Below are 23,467 nucleotides of genomic sequence, written 5' to 3'. Positions count from 1 at the left end.
ATACATACAAAAACAGATGAACCAAATTGTATTTCAGTTGAAATAACTTAAATATGATAAAGGGAAAAATTTAAATTTTTTTAAAAAGCAAGAAAAAGAAGAACTAACCGAAGTATCTTCTGAACAGAATATACTGGTTTGATACAGCAATGATAAAATATAATAAAGCACTCTGGAGTCAGACTGCTTGGATTCAAATACCTGCCCATCTATCCACTTGCTAACTGTATGACCCTGGACAAGTTAATTTATAATCTCTTTGTGTGTAGGTTTCCTTATCTGAATAATAACAGTACCAATATCACAGGACTAACGGTAAAGCTCCTATAAAACTACTCATGTAAAAGCCTTAGATCACCTGGCATATTTTAAGGATTTGATAAGTATCTGCTATCAGCAACTATTAATTCAAAAACACATTAAGTGTGTGGATATCCTGGAGACACACATAATAAAAATGGAGTCCTTGTCATGAAAAAATTTGGAATTTCCTAGTTTATGAACAATAAGTGTTCAAGGAATCTAGACTAGCAAGATCCATAGGGCTGGCTGGAATCATCTGGGAAATTTCATAAAGGAAGAAACTGACATGGATCTTTATATATGCACACGGTTTAGACAGCAGGAGAATGCAAGTGACAGAACGGAAACTGAACAAAAGCAGAGAGGCCATAAAAACCAATATATCTCAAAGATAGTGATACATAAGGTTTGTAAAAGCTGAATATCTGGAGATAAGGCAAGACTATAGAAGCTCCCGAATGTACAATTAAAACTGGGCAGGCTTTATTTTCTAGGCTATGAGGAACCCATAGAAGATTTGTGTGTAGGAGAAACAACATGACCAAACTGAACTGTGGGATTATTCTAATGTCGGTATACAGAAAGACTGGAAGTGAGAAGATCAGAGGCAAGAGTCTTACTAGTCGTTAAGCCAAATAATGACAAAGGTCTGGCTAGAATAGCAGTGATGAGAAAAGGAAAGAAGGTATAGCTCAACAAGGCAGTTGGCGGGGTGGGGTGGGGGGAATCAACCAAATTTGGTAATCACTGGATATGAGGTATGAGAGAATGAAAGAGCCTGAATGACAGGTAAATGAGAAAACCATTAGAAGGAAAGAGCCACAACAAATGGGAGCCAATAGAGAGGATTTCCCTTAAGATTGAAAGTTTAAGTCAGAGTTAGATAAGAAACCTTGCCAATATGAAATAACAGTACCTTCAGACTGGGCAACATGGTACTAGTGCTTGGGAGAGAGAGAATTGAAGACAAAAACTTCAGAATTTTTTTTTTAAATCTCTTTAGAAAGTTCAGGACATTCTGGAGCATACAGACACTAGGCTGTGTGCTATTTCAGAGCAGTGATCACCTCTTTTTTTTTTTTTTAATCCCTCAATGTTTAGCACAGTTCCTAGTACACAGGAGACTCTCAGTAAAATGTTGCAGAGGTAGGAAGAGTAGGGAAGGGAACAGAGTTGCATGGCTTGTTAATGGCAGAGCCTTGATTAGAGCGCAGGTCTCACTGATTCTCCACTATACCATAACGTACAGGTGACCCTGACCATCTATGTACAGGACACCCTAAAGAGACGGTGTAAGAAATAAAAATAAGCTGAACTGTGGGGAGTACTGCTTTCTAGGGGCAGATGAAAGGGAGACGTAAGAAGATAGCAAAGAAAGGTCAGTTATGGGGGAAAAAAATGATAGTGTTATATCACTGACTCAAAGGAAATTTTTCAAGAGAGGAAGCATAGTCAACTGTACCAAATGATCATATGCTACAGGTAATGTTTCTCTGGTCTCCTACACCAATGACAACCAAGGCAGAGAAAGGTCACATTTTAAAATAGAAATTAAGAAATTTTAATCTACATTTCACAGCATTTTAAATACATGTCACTCACAGCAGTTCAAAAAAAAATACTGCAACCTTCAGTAAATTTTATCTCTACATAATACACAATGCGAAATAAAGTCACTACAGTAGTTGAGCTGAATAAAAATTTGTTCAATAAATGAAATTTAAAGCAAAGAGAAACAACTGAAAAAATAATTATTTACATGTATTGACAGCAACAAAATACATGAAATACTGAAGGTCTTACCTTAAATCTCTTGTCCTGTAATACTTTCTTGATGGCAACCAGCTCTCCTGAATCACAAAGTTTGGCTTGATATACCACACCAAATGACCCATTCCCAATCACTTTAGTGTCTGTATAGCTGACTTCTTGTGGCCTGTCTGGACCCTGCCCAGGAGTTGCCACCACTGTGGTCACCTTGCTGCCATCCTTGTCTCCTAAAAGAAATAAGGGATAGATAAATGAGAACTGTAAAGAATTCAACAGAGAAAATTGCCAAAGTATACCAAGTAAACTATATTCTTTACTACAAATTATTTTTAAATGCTCATCTTAGTTTATCACATAGTATTACTTCAACTATTTGTTTCAATTATAAGTAATTATTTTAACCACCATTTATTCAGTCATTCCATAGACCAGACACCATGCTTAGTTTATATATATGACTTCATTTAATGAAAACAACCCCATGAAGTAGACAAAACTGTTCCTATATTAAACATAATGAGAAGAATGTTACATTTGTTCAGTCAAAAGGCGAATGATGGACCCACGAAAGAATCCTTATCTGTCCAACTCTAAAGGCCCTAATTCTTTCCTCAGGGCTTTCTTATTTTACTTGAAAATAAGATAAGTGCAATTGAAAAAGTCTAAATATGCTGACTCTATTCAGACCACTATCCCTTTAGGAAGGTAAGGCTTTGAGTTTTTGCTTCTCCGTGTCTTATTTCTTCTTCAGAAAATAATGATGCCTTTCCAAGAAACGTCTGATGGGTAAAAGAAATAGCGGAATGTTAAATTTGGGGGTAAGAGATGCAAAACTTAAAAGAAAAATCAAACCCATTCTGAACTGAGCCTCATGCATAACTAGCTCTCCAGCTCTGGGGTCTCTGCCCACTCATGACCATCTCCTTAACTCTTCTGCCTTCTCTCCTCGCCAGTAACAATCCAAAGACTCTTCAATTCAAGCTCAAGAGCCACCTCCTTCTTGACTAAGCACAGTTCATATCTCAGAATTCTTAAACTATTCTAAACCATTCTATACTACCTAGCACTTAATTTTAAGAAGCTTTAAATTGTTCTTTTAGTGATTCCAGAATACACAAAGATTCTAGGGACTACAATCTTTGTGAAGTAGCAATTATGACTTCGTGCTTGTTCTCTTTCCTGACAAATCTAAAACCAATTCTCACTACAATGTAAGTCCTTAGGCTCACTGACTAAACTTCACTTCTTTTTCTTCTCTCTCTTACTCTTCCATTATAGCAATTTTATTTTTAAGATGCTCACTGAATTCATACTAACCTCATAGAAGAAAAATAATGTAATATTTAACCCTAGATACCAAACCAAACAACAACAACAAAAACCTCTGGTCACTATCTTAGTAAAAATTAAAAGGTTTACTCTGTTCTCTTTTGAGCAGTTAGAGAAACTGCTGAGAACTCTTACAGACTATATTCTCCCACTAGTAGGAAATACTGGGTATACAAGGAACAATGGCTCTTTGAGCCTAAGCATCCTGGAATTTTTATTCAGAAATCACCAAGCTCTTCAGACTGCTCCATCAGAGATCTGAAATAGCAGAGCTGTAAAGAATGGCAAGGTAACACCGGGGGTGACTTGGTATGAGCATTAGTAATGCATGGGACAGTCAGCAGCTAGTGTGCCAAGGAAAAGCATGTCACCATTTGGCACTGCAATTTGCTGACTCAGCAATAAAATAACAGCTGTATAAAATTTCACTGTACAAAAGAACTTTCCGATTGTTTCATCTACTCTAATACTTAAATGGAGGGCCATGTTTACTATGCAAATAAGGAAAGTAAGAGCGATTAACTTGTCCAATATCATAAAGCTTTAAGTAAAAGAACTCTTCATTCACATCAGGCTGCCTCTGCCATTATTTTACAACCTTCCTACTACAGCTGAAAGACCGACTTCATATACCATTACCCACCCCACCCCCCAAGAAGCAGATGTTTCTGAAAATATGATGTAAAAAAGGTCAGTTCCAGAATAATAGTAAGAGAATACATGAATAATCTTTTGTAGTTTTCAGTCCTCAATTATTCATTTATTAATAGCTAAAGAGCTTTTTCCAAAGATACTTTGGCAACATTAGTTTGAAAGTTATCCCAAAGCAAAAGCATATGGAAAACAAAAATATAAAACAATTGATTCTGTGATGTTCAAACAATTTAACTTTTGCTACTAGAAACTGCATAACTTTGGATCTTAACAACAGAGCAGCATTTTAAACACTGCTACCAAGAAACCAAAATCCTCATGAAAAGCTAGAATTCATAAGACATGCCTCATTAAAAAATAAAAAAAAAAGTCACCACTTTGCCCAATATTGAATTTCCCAGAATGCATGGTATCATGAGCTTCACACCAACTACAATAAAATTGGTCCCTAAAAAATGCCACTGTCTCTCAGGAGCAACAACAGCAAAGCAGTGGGAACAGTTCAGTTTCAGGCACTCTCTTCTGGCCAGAGAACTCCTGGGATCCTCTATTACAACTAAAATTCACTCAGGTGGTATGAATTTCCTATTCTGATTAGAACATAGAATTAAATCCCCTATTCTTTAGCACAGTGGATAAATCTTAAATATATAAACCACAAAAGACTCCTCATAAAGCAATGGAAAGGTGGTATGCAACAGAACAACCACTTTCAATTGAAGGCTGTTAAATACAGAATACAATTTTACAAAGCCCCTTATATGTATCCCAAAATGATATGTGCAGTCTTGTTCTCAGTCTCTCAAACACAGCAACACCTTGTGGTTACATTTTTTTGTCTTCTGAAGTCACTCCTCAGAACAATCGATCCATCCAAAACCCAAAAGGCCACTTTGGGCATATGTAAATATTTAGGAAGTATCTGACACTGACATTCTAATTTTAGTATTTCTTAATGATTCAGAGCTGAGAAAAAGCAACTGTGACCCTTTTTAACTAGGAGGCTTTTAGAGATGTTAATAAGTCATACTACTAAATAAACTGAACAAAGTCAGCAACGGTTATCTATATTAAATCTTCCTTTACCTCCAGAAGAATGTCTCCCATGTAGAAATAGCAGAAAATTAAAAGTCTACAAAGCCCAGAGAAACCAGCACACCCGGTATGATACAAGGAGGATACAAGGTATTTTTATGAAGCTTTTTAACCTAACAATAGGATTAGTAAGGAAACTAGCTCTGACTATTGTTTCTCATGAAGAGATATAACAGATAGCTATGTTTATGGATGTTCAAAAACAATATAACAGTCTATTGAAAAATATTATTATATAAATTACTTAAAAGAACCAAAAAACCTTATTTTCAGGCATGATTAAGATAGTCTGAAGGGGAAACACTGATCACTGTCAAATTTTCAGGTTTTTAAATTAAACTTCAAATAACTCTTTATCCTAAGTATATGGCTAAGGAACTTCTATTAAAGCAAGATGTCCTCCCCGAAATAAACACAACAGCTTAGAGACATGAAAACAACATAAAAATTAATAAGCAAAAGAAATAAGAAACAAGGAACTGAGGTCCACAGAACATCAGAGTTAGACAAATTCTAAAATAAGCTTATTATTGTCCAGAAATAGGGCCTCTACCCTATGATGTGGAAGCTCTAGCGAGTGTGCAACTGCTCTCATAACTTGGAGCAAAACTATGAAGAAAGAAAGAGAATGCAAACTAAGCAGCTGAATCAGTCAAATCAATCCTAATGTCAACAGCACAATAAAAAATTTTAGGGGCTTCCCTGGTGGCGCAGTGGTTGAGAGTCTGCCTGCCGATGCAGGGGACACGGGTTCGTGCCCTGGTCCAGGAAGATCCCACATGCCGCGGAGCAGCTGGGCCCGTGAGCCATGGCCACTGAGCCTGCGCGTCCAGAGCCTGTGCTCCGCAACGGGAGAGGGTACAACAGTGAGAGGCCCGCGTACCGCAAAAAAAAAAAAAAAAAAAGGACAGATGTTATACATGAGCTGGCTTTTGGAGATGTTTTCCTGTATATCACTTTTAGAAATGAAAGGAAAACATAGGGTGATAGAGGATAAAGGTGAGACAAAAAAGACTCCCAAGTCCTTGATAGTGCAATACCACATTTTCAATCACAGGCAGATACCGTGCCAAATGATTAACAAGCATCAATTCTGAAGAACCATAAAATTAATCTTAAGAAAAACAAATCAGTCATTTTTGTCCTTAGAGAGAGGCATAATGGTGTTAATATGGGCTCTGAAGTCAGACCAAGGTTTGAATCACGTATTCTACCACTTAGTATCTATAAAATGTAAATAGCTGCTACTTCATAGGGTTGTTGTAATGATTAAATAACACAGGTTAAGCAGTTTTGTTTTGTTTTGTTTTTTAAGTACATGCCATATAGTGAGTGCTCAATAAATTATAGTTTCTCTGAAGAATTATTGGTAGTGGGAATTGAAAAAAAAAATTCTTCTGCTATGCTCTTTTACCACCAGGTACATGCCCTACTACAGTGCTGATCACAATGTTCTATAATTATTAAGAGTCCGAGACCCCCACTTGACTATGAGCTCTTAGGAAAGCCAGCCATTACCTAAATCATTTAGATTTATTTCCCTAGTACTTATTAGCAGAGGGTTCAGCACAATGCAGGTGGCCCAGCAAATGTCTGCTCTTGAATTTATATAAAAATCACTCGAGCAGAATTATTAGGATTTGGGAAATGACTACTTCCTGCTAAACAGTTAGTAGTGTTTTAACTTCTTGCACTTGCCATTGATCAGATACAAATCCCTAGGGATAAGGTATATAGAAACCTTAAAAATAGCAAAACAGAATGGAAGGTTTACTAAAAACATGGCAACAACAAGCAGCCAAAACAAATAACACAATTTGCCACATGTGTATCTATTTACAGGTAGGAGAATTACTCTGTTCATAACCCTTTTCCAAGTAATTTTGGTTTCTTCAGAGCATCAATATGCAGCAATGGATAAGAACTGGGCAAGGGACATCTCTGAGGTCTGAAGCTCAATTTACATCAATACACATATAAGTATATTCCTTGAGTACTATTTTACAGTTTGGAAGCACCACTCACAGTGGACGTAAGAGTCACCTGGGAGAGTTTACTAAGAATGAAGATTCTAGAATTTCACCACTAGAAAGACTCAGTAAATCTGCAGTAGGGCAGAAACTGTATTTTTTTTTTTTTTGCGGTACGCGGGCCTCTCACTGTTGTGCCCTCTCCCGTTGTGGAGCACAGGCTCCGGACGCGCAGGCTCAGCGGCCATGGCTCACGGGCCCAGCCGCTCCGCGGCATGTGGGATCCTCCCGGACCGGGGCACGAACCCGTGTCCCCTGCATCGGCAGGCGGACTCTCAACCACTGCGCCACCAGGGAAGCCCGAAACTGTATTTTTAATAAGCCCCCCGCCCCAATGATTCTTAATGCAGTTCTAGCAACCACTGTTTTGTTTTGTTTTTTTTGGCTGAGTTGGGTCTTTGTTGCTGAGCACGGCTTTCTCTAGTTGCGGCGAGTGGGGGCTACTCTTCAGCATGGTGCGCGGGCTTCTCATTGCGGTGGCTTCTCTTGTTGCACAGCACGGGCTCTAGGCATGCGGGCTTTAGTAGCTGTGGCTCGCGGGGCTGTAGAATGCAGACTCAGTTGTGGCGCACGCGCTTAGTTGCTCCGCGGCATGTGGGATCTTCCCGGACCAGGGCTCGAACACGTGTCCCCTGCATTGACAGGCAGATTCTTTTTTTTTTTTTTTTCCGCTGTACGCCGGTCTCTCACTGTTGTGGCCTCTCCCGTTGCAGAGCACAGGCTCTGGACGCGCAGGCTCAGCGGCCATGGCTCACGGGCCTAGCCGCTCCGCGGCATGTGGGATCTTCCCGGACCGGGGCACGAACCCGTGTCCCCTGCATCGGCAGGCGGACTCTCAACCACTGTGCCACCAGGGAAGCCCCTAGCTACCATATTGTGAGAAAGAACCATAATACCATTTAATTCGTACAACTTTGTGATGTACTCAGATAATCATTTAACAAATGGGAGAAACTAGGATGTTTGAAAGGTTCATTGGTAATTTGCCCAAAGTAACCCCTTCAATAAAGTGTACCCACAGGATTCAGACCTATCCATTTACTCTAAAACCTGTACCCTACTACTTTGCTTAAGACTATGCCATGAAAATAACACACAGGGGTTAAGGTCCTAAAATCAACCTTCTATTTTCAGCAAAACTGAAAATTTTAAATATTTTACAGAAGATTCTGATGCAAAACTCTTACTTCAAGTTATCTATACTCCTTTTGAACTAATTTTAATTTACTCAAATTTTAAATCTTCTCTTAAAACCCAAATTTTACTTTAAACCAAAAACCAGAATGAACCATGCTAATTTTCAACAGTCTGAATTTAAATATTATTTTATTCATGAACTATGAACTGGAATCAAGCACATTTTTTCCTTTTTTCTAACTCAAGTGAACTGGAATAAAATTAAACCAAACCCAAAATTAATAAACATTTTACTTGGTCTTAAGCCTTCACTTGAAACAGTATCAAGATGTATCAATATTTTAGAAACAGGTTTATTTCCCATGGAAGTCTAAAAGGCTTGCAGCATGTGTCTAAAGAGCTTTGGCTTTTAGGAATTAACATTAGAATCTTTAAGTCTTAAACATGCTTATCTGCTTGATTTACAAAAAGTGACCAATTTGGGGCAGGGAGAAAGTAGACAAATACATTAAAATCTTTCTTAATGAGGAAGTTTACCATATTACCAAAGAAACAGTATACCATACATGGGTGGGAAGAGTAAACGGTAAACACTTAAACTAAAGAAACAAATAATTACTTTAAAAAACACAATGACTCACTGAGCAGTGATCACACTTCTGGCAACTTCAGTACTGAACAGCTGTGAATCCAGAAGAAAGCCAAAAAACAGCTCTCACAAAGCTGATATAATTTATTCCAGTCTTTAGTGAGCGTAATATTAAAATCAGCACTCTATAATTTCTTTTTAATGGATTACGTCTGTTCTTGGCCTGACACACATCCCCTCAATGCTCAATATTACCTTCTGACAACCCAAAACCCTGACTCAGTCTTGCTTTCTCCTGAACTACGCACCAAAGTTATCTCCACCCCTAAATCCAAACTGCTTTTCCAACAGCACAGCATACAAATTTACAAGTGTTTTTATATGCATTTTAAAGAAGTTACTAACCTAAAATTTTATGCTATATTTCAAACAGTAGTAAAGGAAAGAGGGGAAGGACAGGATCTGTTTTCTCCCAGAAGACTTGGTTACTCTAGGTTGGTCCCATGTGCTTTATCAATTACAATTTAACAACTATATCCAATCCATGAGGGCAACAATCAAGTTTATCACACGTTTATTGCTGTAACCCATTTTATGCCTATGCACGTAGCAGGCTGTAAAATATTTGCTCATTTATAAGTGAACAGCTTCCTATAGGATTCCACTAAACTTTGAAATCTGCTAAAATTCTTAAAGTCACTACAACAAGTACCTCTAATTCCTCCTCTAAAATGATACAAGACTCTGTAATCTCTCAAAAGGACTGGGTCACTCAGTAGACTGAGAAGAAAATGCAAAGACAAATTCAGTGGTTTGACAATTTTCCCTGGGACCAACCATGATCACCACACATCATCTTCACCAATAACATATTTGTGGAGCACTTGATAGTTTATGAACATGTTTAGACCCATAACCTCACTTTATCCAGGCAACAGTCCTATGGGGGAGGTAGAACCAATAATGAACTGTAGAACTGAAGCTCAAAAGATAAGCAAAATTGCCCAGGCCGTCCAATTCCCAAGTTTAACACACTTTCCAATGCCTATAAAAATGGAAGCAAACCAAGCCATTTATTTCTATTCCAAAATAAATCCATAAAAATAACTCAGCCAACAGTACCACTTAAGCATCCTCACACATTTTTAAAATTTTTATTTACTTAGTTATTTATTTGTGGCTTCGTTTGGGTCTTCATTGCTGCACGCAGGCTTCAGTAGTTGCAGCATGTGCGCTCTAGAGCACAGGCTCAGTAGTTGCGGGGCACAGGCTTAGTTGCTCCGCGACATGTGGGATCTTCCCGGACCAGGGCTCGAAGCCGTGTCCCCTGCACTGGCTGGCGGATTCTTAACCACTGCGCCACCAGGGAAGTCCCCTCACACATTTTAATATAAACTGCAAAAATATTTTCAATAAAAAATTGCTTCGTTTTGCCTGAGACATAAGGCTACCTGATACATAAGGCTATCTAAAATGAGTAAAATGAGAGTCAGAATTCCTCTGAGGAAAATCAAATCAGTGACCTGATAGCAAAAATTTAAGTACTTGAACAGATTCATCACAATACAAAATAATAATCCACTGTTTAACGACAGCTGCTACTTTTGCAGGAACAGAAGAAACATTTCCTGCCTTTTTTTTTTTGGTGGGGGCACATCTGCAGGGGCGGGGGGTTTGTGTGGTTTATTCTAAATAAGAAACCTACTGGGGACAGAAAAAGCAGGGAAGCATGATTTTTCTAATCAAGAAACAAAAAAGAAATATGAAGACTAAATCTCTCTACATTACACAGTTTTAGGAATCTCCTATTGATCTGGCTGAATTACAATATTTCCCTTTTTTTTTAAGTTTTAAAAATACTGATTTATTAATTCATTTAAAAATAACAGAAATAACAAAAATAAACCCATTACATGTTAACATAATTAACATACAATATTTCACTTTTCATAAATGTAAAGATAACAGCATATTTGCTTAATAATGATAATTGTATTTATTTTAAAAAATACCCCCAAATCTATGTAATATTTGGTGGTAGATGCTGTCCCACATCATGAAAAACCAACTCTGAAATATGTGCAAATATAAATACCAAATTAGCACACTGTTCCTCATTCCCAGTTCTAAACAGCTTCCAAAGGTACCCAGCACCAGTTACTGACCAACACAGGGTTGTCTAACTCAACACACTTTCTTATTATCACCTTCTCTCTCCCAGAACAGGAATCATTCACATTGTTATACTCTCCCCCCACTCCCTTACACTTGCACTATTCTTATGTCAATTAAATCCACCTCAGACAACAGACATCCTAGGTTACTTCACCTTCTGTCTGTTTGTTTTCAAGTTGTAGTTACCAAAAGAAACTTTCTCTCCCTTTCTTTTCCCTATCACTTCATTCCACTCAAGAACTAAAAAAGCAACCTTAACCACAGCTGGTAAGCAAAAGGATAGCACTTCTGCTCTTACACCAGTATCAAGAGAAAGTAAAGCCATGAGTTAAAAAGCCAATCCCATCCATCTATTAAGCTCCTGAAAGTACCTAGAAAGATGTCAGTTTCCCATAGTCTCTATCTACTTCTCATCTCCCTCAGATTAAATCCCTTTATCAATCTAGTAGTACCAGCATTTGGAAGAATTTTTCAAAACTAATTTTTAGGGGGGGGTTTAGTTTTACTAAAATAATATTATAATATGATATTATATTATCAGTAATAATATAATATAGAGAATATTATTATTCTCTATTATTTTTCACTATAGTATGTAGATATCTGAGCTAATTATGGCTTAGTTAGGCTTTTGTAGGATAGCCTGGGAAGCTAATTATTTTTATTTCACATATTTACAAAACTTTCAGTGAAAAAGTATGTTTTGAGTTCGAAAACAACTGATGAACTTTTAAAACACAATCTGTTTACAGGCTAAGACTATTCTGTATAATCTGGGAGGAAAATAAACATAAAATGTTACAGTTTAACTTGTTAAACTGTTAAAGTGGAAATGAGATAGGGTACCTCCTAAGAACTTTACAAGAATCTCTTTAACTATGAAAAATAAAATAACCAGGTAATAAGAGTTCTGTCAATTCCATTTCCATAAGGAACACCATACACTTTCAAATAGTGGTTAATTAATTTTTAGATTACATTTATAACTACATGAGTGATAACACTACGTTTATAGTTAATAAATATGCCTAAGAGAAAAATATATTAAATAGCATTGTCCCAACTGATGCTAATCCTTTGGAATCAAATCCATATTGGTTTTCATATTTACCCCTTTCTTCCTTCCTCCAAAAGCTGACAACATTCCCCAGTACTCTGCCCACAAAAATGGACTTTAGAGAACAGAACAATGCCATTTAAATAGGACAAGTCCCAGGACCATCTTTCCATGGAGGAAGAGTAATGACAGATCAACTGGGTCAATTCACAAAGCAGAGTCCACTCTGCATTTCTCCCCACAAAGCTCTGCTACAAGAGAAGCTAACTGGGCTCTGTTAAATAAAGAGCATTGAAATGACACAGTCTTACACTCACAGTGGGACTATAATAAGAGTTGGCTTCAATTGCCACTGCCTAAGAAGTATGGCTGATCCTCTTACTAGTGGGTCACAGAAGAGCATGCTGGGACACCCCCATGCCAGGGTAGAGTAATTCTCACACTGCTGACTCATAACTTATAATGTAAGAAGCCTAAGAGGACTTAAAGAAAAAGAACTCTCGTCCTTGGGAAACACCTACCTTGCTAACCTTGCCTTTTCAGATGGTCTCTGTCATCTCCTACTGTTACCTACATGATCCAATGATAAACCAGGACAGGACCAGCGTAAGCCTATTAACAGTGACTGCTGGCTAAGTTCCTTTTTTATACCATACCCCCACAATCTACAGAAGCACTGGAACACATACTCTAAAGTCAATGGGAAAGTGAGTACCATTTAAAATGAGAACAAGAGAGACAGAAATGCAATCCTATACTTCAAGTACTTGTATTTTAATAAATCATCTGTGTGTGGCTTTATAAAATATTCTCATATGTGTTTGTGTTACATACAACCTTTCTAGTTTGTAAGTATTCTCTCACATTAATGGCACACAGTAGGCTAACTGTAGAAAGTTTCAAAAATCTTGAGAACAGAAAAAGAAGATGCAGTTGAATTTTTGCTTCACATACATTGTTATTGATTAATTCTTCACATGCTTAATAAGCATTATCGGGGCTTCCCTGGTGGCACAGTGGTTAAGCATCTGCTTGCCAACGCAGGGGACATGGGTTCGAGCCCTGGTCCAGGAAGATCGCACATGCCACGGAGCAACTAAGCCCGTGCGTCACAACTACTGAGCCTGCACTCTAGAGCCCACATGCCACATCTACTGAAGCCCAAGCGCCTAGAGCCCGTGCTCCGCAACAAGAAAGGCCACCGCAATGAGAAGCCCATGCACCACAACGAAGAGTAGCCCCCGCTCGCCGCAACTAGAGAGAAGCCTGTGCGCAGCAACGAAGACCCAACGCAGCCAAAAATAAATAAATTTATTTTTAAAAACATGAGCATTCTCTGTGTACTAAATAGGTATTGTGCTAAGAACTGGGGTCCCCAAAAATGAATAAGATAAATAAGAACCCTTCCTTCATGGAGTTTTCTGTTCAAAGAGAATTTAGTTATTTATTTATTAATGAAATCTGGATTCAATATTTATTCAAAATCTGGGTTCAGTATTTCCTGTAACATAATAGAGCCAGACACCTTACTAATTATTTTCACATAATACCTTACTTAACCTTAATAATCCTGTGAAGTTCATGAAATTACTTCCACTTCACAGATGAGGAAACTGAGACTCCAGGAAGTTAATAGACTCATTGGAAATCACTAACTATTAAGAGGGGCCACATTAAAACAGCTATTCTAACTCCAAGTGACGACTCCGTTACTAATAGATCAATCTGCTTCTAAGAAAAGGCCAAACAGGAAAAGGTACCACTGGCTGCCCAGATTATGAAATTAACTTTAACAAGAAACGAAGTTCCAAAAATCTTTTTAAAAACATTCTGGTGCAAATATATACAAATAACAGGACCAAGACTGCAATGAAGACATTTCTGAGTTGATTCCCTTCAAGACTCCATCCAATACAGCCCTCCATTCTGTGCACATTCATGCTTCACAGATGAAATACACTGTAATAAAAGTTAATTATAAAGTAAGTATCTGTAGCACCATCATACTTTCTCACCAGTTTCCATTATAAAAAAATGAAACTACGAACCCACAGAAGAGCTTAACGGTAGAGACAGAGTTTAAGGCTTCAGAGATTTGATTTGGTAAACAGTCTCGTGCAACTTATGATCTTGTAGATCAACAAGGTCAACAGAAAGCCATGTGAACTATTACTCTTAAAATGTTACTTTAAATCTCATCAAGGAGAAATATACTATTTCCCCCTATTTTTGAGACCCCCATACACACAACCCATAGTCACATACCTTTGTCCCAGGCCCCTGCATTATCCACAAAGGAGCAAATAAACATTAAGGGAGAAAAGAACAAATGTACCAAACAATCCAGGTACTATAACAAATAGAGAAGAAATAGTGGACTTCAGAGACCAATAACAGCAGTTGAACCTTGACAAATTCATTAATATATCCATCAAAGCAAGTGAAGCAACATGCTCCTGCAATAAACTGTGTCCCAAGGAGACAACAGAACCCATAATTTACAAATGTCCTTGGAAACCTGAAATGTTTGATTCCAAATTTTAAAAAGAGAGAATATTTTAGTTGGGCTATTCCACTTCTTGGGTAGGATAAATATTCCACATAATCTAGTCAACAACATAAATGGACTCCAGAAATTAACCTGGCACTAACATCTTAAGCTTTCCTTTAGTGACAGATTTTCTCAAGTCATATTTCTGGGAGAGTGTAATAGACAATGCTTATGTCCAACACATGTACATAAACCCTAATTTACCACTAATTTTCTAATTTTTCATCTTACGTTTTCAACTATGAGTAGTGTTGTTACACTGAGAGTTAATACACACAATTAATACCCTCCCTCTCTTCTCTAAAAACTTCCCCCCTCTCACTGGGTTGAGCACCTGAATGTATTCATCCAAGTAGTTATTTCTTCCTAGACTAGACAGTGGAAATCAACAACAAACAACAAACAACAAACTCCTTGCTTTCATGGACCTAGAGTCTAGTGAGAAAAGCAAAGATTATTTATACAAATAATTATCCAGTTATATAACAAATGAGGTAAGAGTATGTAAAAGAGAACTACAGGATTCAAGGAAGCCCATGATGGAGGATCTAGAACCTAATTAGGGTTGGGTCACCTAGAGAGAGTGATATATTTTGGTTGAAATTTGAAGAAGTGTGAAGGGGGGAGGGACAACAGGATGGGAGAAGATAATAAAGGCATGTTAAAAGAAAGACATTGAAGGAGTTCAGGAAAATAGGGGACTAAAAGAAGGGTAGTCAGTCACAAAGACAATATATTGCATGATCCTGTTTACATGAGATGTCCAGAATAAGCAAATCTACAGAAGGTAAATTAGTGGTTGCCTAGGGTTGGGGAGGGGCGTGGGGGAGAAGATAGGTAATGATTGCTAATGGGTTAGAGATTTCTTTGCGAGATGAGGGAAATGTTCTAATATTAGATTGTGGTGATGATTGCACAACCCTGTAAACAAACTAAAGATAAATGAATTGTACCATTTAAATGAGTGAATTTTACAGTATGAAAATACATACTCTCTAAAAGTGGGGGCACCCAAAGCCCAAGGCAGCGTGGTTAGAGCTAAGTGAGCAAAAAAGAATGGAGGCAGGGGATTGGAGAAGAGGCCAGGAGCTGTATTACTATGCAGGTTTGTAAACCATTTCAGTATCACTAGATTGAATTAAATGACTTCTTGTCTGATACCTCAGTATATATTCACTGCAACTCAGAAATGGTCATTTGAAGAATAGATCCACTATCTCCCCAACTTTGGCTTTACAGCAAAAACAGGTAGTTTAACTACTTTAGCTATCAGATACTTTAAATGAAACTGATGTCACTGAGAGATGAATGATTTCTAATTAAGTAGATTATTTATAAAATTAGACATTTTGGCAGGCTACCTCTAGAAAAACAATGACCATCAGTGAAAATAATACACTACGGCATGGTTCCTAACACTGCTCATACGTCTAAAAGCAATTCTGAAGGAAAATGGTGAAAAGACAACGTATTGAGAACTCTCTATGATACTCCTCAATATGGTAAGAAGTAGAACATGAAAATGCCATAGGCAGCTATGGAGTTGGGAGTGGCAAGGTAGGGGAGGGAGGGTCCAGAAGAAGTCCGCAACTAATTTTTTTACCCCCGAAAGCCCCTTACACACCACAGGTGAACCTCAGCAAAAGCTGAAAAGGCCAATGTCTTCAAGATTATACTAAATTGAGGGAAAAAACAGAAGCCCACAAAAATGGAATGTACCCATGGCTTAGTGGTGGAAAAAATGCTCAGAAAGGATTACACTGGTTAATAGACTTCTTTACCTACTATACCCCTCAGGCTACAGAAGAGTGGTTGAAAAACAATGGCCACATTAGTAGAAGACAAAGATATCCAAACTAAGGTGCAAAAGAAAGAACTCACTGATAGACATTGTATCAAAACAAAAGATCTGGAAAGAGCTGCCCAATTTAACCATAAGAAAGTTGAAAAAAACTGACACAAACACACTACAGGAAAAACATGCAAAAGCCAAATCAAACACTTATCTGGAAGAACTGGAAAAAAATTCCTTCCAATAGTGAGAACTTAAAAAGAAAGTAATTAAATCAAGAGTCCAAAGATAAGGTCATAAAACAACAGAAAGATTAAAAAGAAAAATTATTTTGGTCCTTGTATTAGTTTCCTGTGGCTGCAGTAACAAATTACCAAAAACTGGGCTGCTTAAGAGAACAGAAATTATTCTCACAGTCCTGGAGACCAGAAGTCTGAAATCAAGCTGTCAGCATGGCTGCACTCCCTCCGTAGGCTATAGGAGAGAACCCATCCCTTGCATCTTCTAGCTTCTGGTAGCTGTCCACGTTGCTTGCATTGTGGCCTTGTGGACACATGATTCCAAATCTCTGCCTCCATGGTCACATAGCCTCCTCCTCTGTGTGTCTGCTCTCTTCTGTGTATCTCATAAGGACATCTGTCAGTTGGACTTAGATCCTACCAGGATAATCTAGGATGATCTCATTTCAAGATCCTTAATTTACCTGCAATCTGCAAAAACCCTTTTTCCAAATAAGGTAACATTCACAGGTTGCTAAAGTTTGACATGGATATCTTTGGGGGGCTCATTTTTCAGCCTACCACAGTTCTCAATTTGTTCCTTAGCTTAGCAAAACAACCACAGATCTAATAAACTAGAAACAGCAAAGAACAGAAGAGACTTGATGAAAAATTAATGCAAGGGGGAAAGGAAATCATAGTAATGCAGAGGGAATCAATGAAGAGATTAAAGTAATTCTTGAGAAGATAATAAATGTGGAGAACAAAAATGATAATTATTGTTCCAAGAATGGATTCCAACACATGAGTAGAAAACGTATTCAAAGATACAAATTTCCTTGAAATTGAGCAAACTACATCTGCAGGACAAAAAGTTATGGTGTATACCAGAAAGAACTGACTCAGAATGGTTGAAATATCCTGGTTAGACTAAAGGATAAAAAAGATTCTATCAGGCATCCAAACAGAAAAAAATTAGTCACCTACAAGGGCGGGGGTGGGGGGGCAGGGGATGTTTGCAGAAAAGCCAACAGACTAGCTATGAAAAAACAAGCCAGCTTTTTTGTACCACTGTTTGGTTTATGACTTTGGCAAAGTCAAGGAAGCTCCTTTCTAAACCTCACTTTCCCTATCTGTAAACTGAAAGGAGTGAATAAATATGAGATTTTAGATCCTTTTTGGGTCTTAAAGTATATGATTTCATGGCAGCCAGATGAAGAGGATAAATTTCAAACACTAGGTTTTAGAACCTAATTCTCACCTTCCAATTTTTATTCAGTTACAGGTTGGGAAATAAAGAAGTTACTATTTCAGTCACTCCTCCTACCCCAAATATAGCTATCATTTATACCCAGCAAATTAGCAAATATTAAAAAATAAAAAGTAAACACTCGAGGTTAACAAGGATACAATAAAACTAGGCATCCTCAAACACAATTAGCTCTTACTGAGTTCTAGAGGTTTTATCAATTTACACTTTCACTCCCAGTGTTCGAGAATTAATATCTTAAAACTGTTAAAAAGTCTTAAAATTGTTCCCAAATATCAAGCAAGAATGTTAGAAAAAAAGTTCACTTAATGAAGAAGGAGTATTTGTTAGGGGCAATGAGAAGGTATCTGCTGGAGTAAGAGCAGTGAAAGATAAGGTGTGAGAGAGAAGTGAAGGTTTATATATAATATAATCTCCAGTAGTAGTCTCAACATTTGAGCCAAAGAGACCCTGTAGAATCTGTTATTGCAAGGGGGTCCCCAAATCCATAAACAAACCAACCATTGTTGGAATTGCACAATAAATAATGTCATACCCACAAATATATACACATATGTATATAGATCCTTAAATATGAAATCCTGTATTAAGTATATTTTTCCTTAAAAGCATCAACAATGACAAACAACAACAAAACCCTACCCTTTGACTCAGTATTTCCCTTTCTACGAATATGGTGGGGAAAAAAGCAATCAGAGGGACTTCCCTGGTGGCGCAGTGGTTAAAAATCCACCTGCCAATGCAGGGGACACGGGTTCGATCCCTGATCCAGGAAGATCCCACATGCTGTGCAACTAGGCCTGTGCGCCACAACTACTGAGCCTATGCGCCTAGAGCCCGTGCTCCGCAATGAGAAGACACCACAGTGAGAAGCCCGTGTACCACATGAAGAGTAGCCCCCGCTCGCCACAACTAGAGAAAGCCTGTGCACAGCAACGAAGACCCAATGCAGCCATAAATAAATAAATAAATAAAGAACATAAACATTAAAAAAAAGTAATCATAAACTGAGAGAGAATGATTGCTTTATGTAGACATTCATATTCACTGAAGCAATATATATATCAATAAATTGAAACCAATCTAGATACTCCAAAATAAGAGAATAACTAGGTAAATACGATAATGCTCCAGTGAACAGATTAAACAACCATTAAAATTAACTTTCAAAGAATACTTAAGTTTACAAGGAAATATTCATGATTACATGAAAAAGCAGGTTACAAACTGCTATATACTGTGTGATCCCAATGTTGAAAAAAAATATTACAAACACATCAAAAAAGGAGTTTTTCTCTGGATAGTGAGAATACAGACAAATTTTCTTTTTTGTACCTCTTTGTAATTTCCAAATTCTCTATAATTGAGCATGTAAATTTTTTAAAGATGAATTTGCTTAAAGTTCTAAAAAGATACTCTTTTCATAGAAGTATTACTGTTATAATCTAACATTTTCATCACTGGGTTCTAAAATATCCAAGTACGCTTAAGGAACTGTCTAAAGTAAAAAAAGAGCAAATGCCTACTTTCTGAATGTCTTATCCTTAGTTCTAAAATAGAGTATAATCAGTATTATGAAGAGATGGATTGAGTGCCTCATAGCCAATGTTTATTTTTCAATTAAGCATTGATTCTTATATTTAATACAGAAAAGAGTGACAAGAAAATAAGCTGGATAAATGACTCATTATGAGTACATTTAAAAGATTTCCTAAAGGGCTATCCGTATTCAGATTCAACTTTTATGAACCACTCTGTGACTGTTCATTTAAATCATAAAACAATCAATGAGGTATTATTACTATTTAATAAATAAAAGAATTGAACTGGCCAGCCCAGAGCCTCACCATAGTACAACTAGAACGTACTAAAGCCAATTTACATCAACAAAAACCTGTTCCTCCCCCAACAACTATTTGAAATTGTCCAAATTTTACCACTAAGGCCATAGATCCCTCCAGCCTACAAGAAACTTTAAGGACTAAATCTATCACACCGCATATCCTTGTTTACCTAAGTCTTCGCCAGAAATACAAGCCCCTCTTATTTGCTATTAACTCTCATCTCCCATCTACTCTATATATCCTTCTCATCTGAGTCAACTCGACTTCCCCTTCTACAATGTCCTCTGAATTCTTACTCTGATCAGCAAACTCCCATCTGCTGGCCTTAAGGAAAACATAATTTCCCCCAAGGACACTACTTTCAGAAATCCCGCAGAGGCTGATTCAATTCCTCGACATCTCAAATAATGTCCTTCTTGCTCCTTATTTCCATTTCAGAACCTCTGGTCATCCAAAACAACCCCCACCACCCCACAAAAAAAAAAAAATACAGCCTTGCTTATAATTGAGGGACTCCTGTCTATTCTGTTTCCTCCTCTACAAACCTAAATGCTGGAGGTCTTCTGGTCTGGGTCCTAGACCTCCTTTCTCTTCTGCCACTATACTTTCCCCAAATTTATCTTACACATTCCCAGAACTTTAATTACATGGTATTCAAATTATTAATAACATTTGAGAGCTGTTGGTTCTCAAATTTATTTCTGTAGCCCACACCTCTCTTTCAACCTTTAGAGACCCTTATATTCAACCTCCCATTTCAGTGTTACACTTGTCTAAATCATGTCCCTGATTAAAATACTTGAAAGGGTTCAACATGTTATACAAGACTCTACAAAATCTGGTTGGATTCTCACCTCATGCCATTCTTCCCCTTGCTCCCATCATCAGGTCACACTAGGCTTCTTTCAATTTATTGGATACACAACGCTCTTTGCCTCCACAGGACTCTTACATGATATTTCCCTGTGCCTGGAATGGTATTTTTCTAGGCCACTAGCCGACTCCTTTTCTTTTAGGTCTCAGCTTAAATATCACTTTCTCAGAGAAGCCTACTATATGACCATCCTAACAAAGTAATTTTTCTCTGTTATTATCCTCTCACTGTAACCAGCTCTTTTCCTTCAAAGTATTTATCACAATCTGTAAATATAAGTAAATACACAAATAATGTCCTGATCACATTAAATATTCAAACTATATCTTTTAAATGAATCGAAAATCAGTGAATGAACGGACTTACTACAACCATATAGCTAACACACAAGAAAGCAAGATCTGCCCAACCTAAATCCAGTGTTCAACATACAATAATAATGTCATTACAACTCATCTCAAACTTAATGTAACTAACTTTAATATTTAACTAGATTTAATAATTCTTACTGTAAAAAAGTATGGTGAAGTTTTGAGATCTTAGAATGTAAAAATTACAAGGATCAGAGTGCTCAGAAATGTAATGGGAAGTCTGAATTTTTGAAAAATAAAATAATTTTAGGGCTTCCCTGGTGGCACAGTGGTTGAGAGTCCACCTGCCGATGCAGGGGACACAGGTTCATGCCCCGGTCTGGGAAGATCCCACATGCCGCAGAGCGGCTAGGCCGGTGAGCCATGGCCGCTGAGCCTCCACATCCGGAGCCTGTGCTCCGCAATGGGAGAGGCCACAACAGTGAGAGGCCCGCGTACCGCAAAAAATAATAATAATAATTTTATTTCAACACTTCTCAAAATATTTTTGAAACACTTTATCTGAATAAGCAAAAGATAATAAATTTAGCAGGCAGAGCTCCAAATTTTCACTCATAGAATTGTTTGGATTGAAACATTAAAATTTACAGAAAAAGCAATAATTTATGTTCTTAATCCAGTCCATAAAAACCTATTTAACACTGGTTAAACAGGCCTTAGTACTAATAGTACAAACCTGAGTTCTGGGTCTAGGAAGCAGGACTGTGTAGTGAAAGAAGGCTGAGGATAAAAGAAGAAGGTAAGAGCTCATTTAAGTCCCTGGGTAGCCTGCTTGTTTTTTGACTCTGCCATGTCCTAAGCTTCTTTTTCCCATGCTCTGATGCATGCATTCAACAAGGGACAGAGGATGAAGTGGGAACAAAGAAAGAGAAGAGCAGTATTTATTAAATACTTGGCAACAAGTACAGTGTTGGGCATATCCTATTTCACTTACTCCCACCAACCCCACAATGCAGTTATCATCATCCATTGTTTCACAGGGAATAATTAACTTTAAGCCTATGCTCTTTCCACTAACTACTTCTTAACCAATTCTAATTAAATAATTGTATAATTAACTGTTTAATGTACTGTCCACAAGGAGATAAGACAGGTCTGCATTTTACACCAGTTTTCATAAGAGCGCTCAACATTTCTTGGATGAATAAATGACTGACTCAATAAATGAATGAGTGAGCAAAATAAACTGAAGCTCCATCTCCTCTGTGACCTGTCCTAACCATTCTAAACTACAATGATTATTCATCCTCTGGAGTCACACTGACTGTCTCTATCTGTGCTAACACAACAGTCACCAACAACATGAGGCTACTGAACACTTGAAAGTGGTTAGTCTGAATTGAGACGTGCTGTTATTACATAACACGTTTTGAAGACTCAATATAAAAAAAAAGAATGCAAAATATCTCAATAACTTTTATATGTATTACATATTAAAATGTGAATATTTTAATATATTGGGTTAAATAAAATATATTACTACAATTAATCCCATCCATTTCTTTTTTTTAAAAGTGGCTTTTAGAATTTTTCATTATATGTGTGCCTTACAATATATATTATTTTATTTTATTTTATTATTATTATTTTTTTGCGGTACGTGGGCCTCTCACTGTTGTGGCCTCTCCTGTTGCGGAGCACAGGCTCCGGACATGCAGGCTCAGCGGCCATGGCTCACAGGCCTAGCCGCTCCACGGCATTACAATATATCTTTACTGAACAACACTGACCTATAACTTACATATTTCTATTTTATAGCATCTCTTATGTTATTTAAATTTTCATGTGATGTTTCCCTATAATGAAGGGTCCTAGTCTTATAAAATGACAATATGAGCTTTTTAAATGTACTTTTTAAAATGCATTTTTAAAACAGGTTTGTTAAGTTATACTGTATATAACATATAATTCACCCATTTAAAGTGTACAGTTCAGTGACTTTTAGTATATTCACAGGCTTGTGCATCCATCATCTCAATCAATTTCAGAACATTTTCATTACATCAAAGAGAAACTCTACACCCCTTAGCCATCATCCCCCAATCCCTCCATCCCTACTAGCCCTAGGAAAATATTAATCTACTTTCTATCTACAGATTTGTCTGTTCTAGACACTTCATACAAATGGAATCATGTGGTCTTTTGTGGCTGGCTTCTTTAACTTTCAATGTTTTCCAGGTTCATCCATGTTGAGGTACTTTGATTTCTTTATGTATTGATATGATTTTTTAAAATTACTGAATAATATTCCATTGTATGGATAGTCCCCATTTTCTTTGTCCATTCATCAGATGATGGACATTTGGGTGTTTCTACTTTATGGCTACTATGAATAATGAAGCTATGAACATTCATGTACATGAACATATGGGTATATATCTAGGAGCGGAATTGCTGGAGCATATGGT

General features: G+C 37.3%; 1 protein-coding gene across 6 annotated transcripts in view; it reads right to left on the bottom strand.

Annotated features, from left to right (window-relative positions):
* GSK3B (glycogen synthase kinase 3 beta) overlaps window positions 1–23,467 on the bottom strand; it is a 201,218-nt gene that overhangs the window by 130,448 nt on the left and 47,303 nt on the right. For all 6 annotated transcript variants that reach the window (XM_060150526.1, XM_060150525.1, XM_060150521.1 and 3 more), the window contains exon 2: window positions 2,107–2,300. In XM_060150526.1, coding sequence (XP_060006509.1) covers window positions 2,107–2,300 — 194 coding nt within the window. The remainder of the gene's footprint in view (window positions 1–2,106; window positions 2,301–23,467) is intronic.

The sequence above is a fragment of the Lagenorhynchus albirostris genome, chromosome 5 (assembly GCF_949774975.1).
Source record: "Lagenorhynchus albirostris chromosome 5, mLagAlb1.1, whole genome shotgun sequence".
NCBI lineage: Eukaryota > Metazoa > Chordata > Mammalia > Artiodactyla > Delphinidae > Lagenorhynchus > Lagenorhynchus albirostris.
The sequence above is the reverse complement of the archived record's forward strand: the minus strand, read 5'-3'. Positions and strand labels throughout refer to the sequence as shown.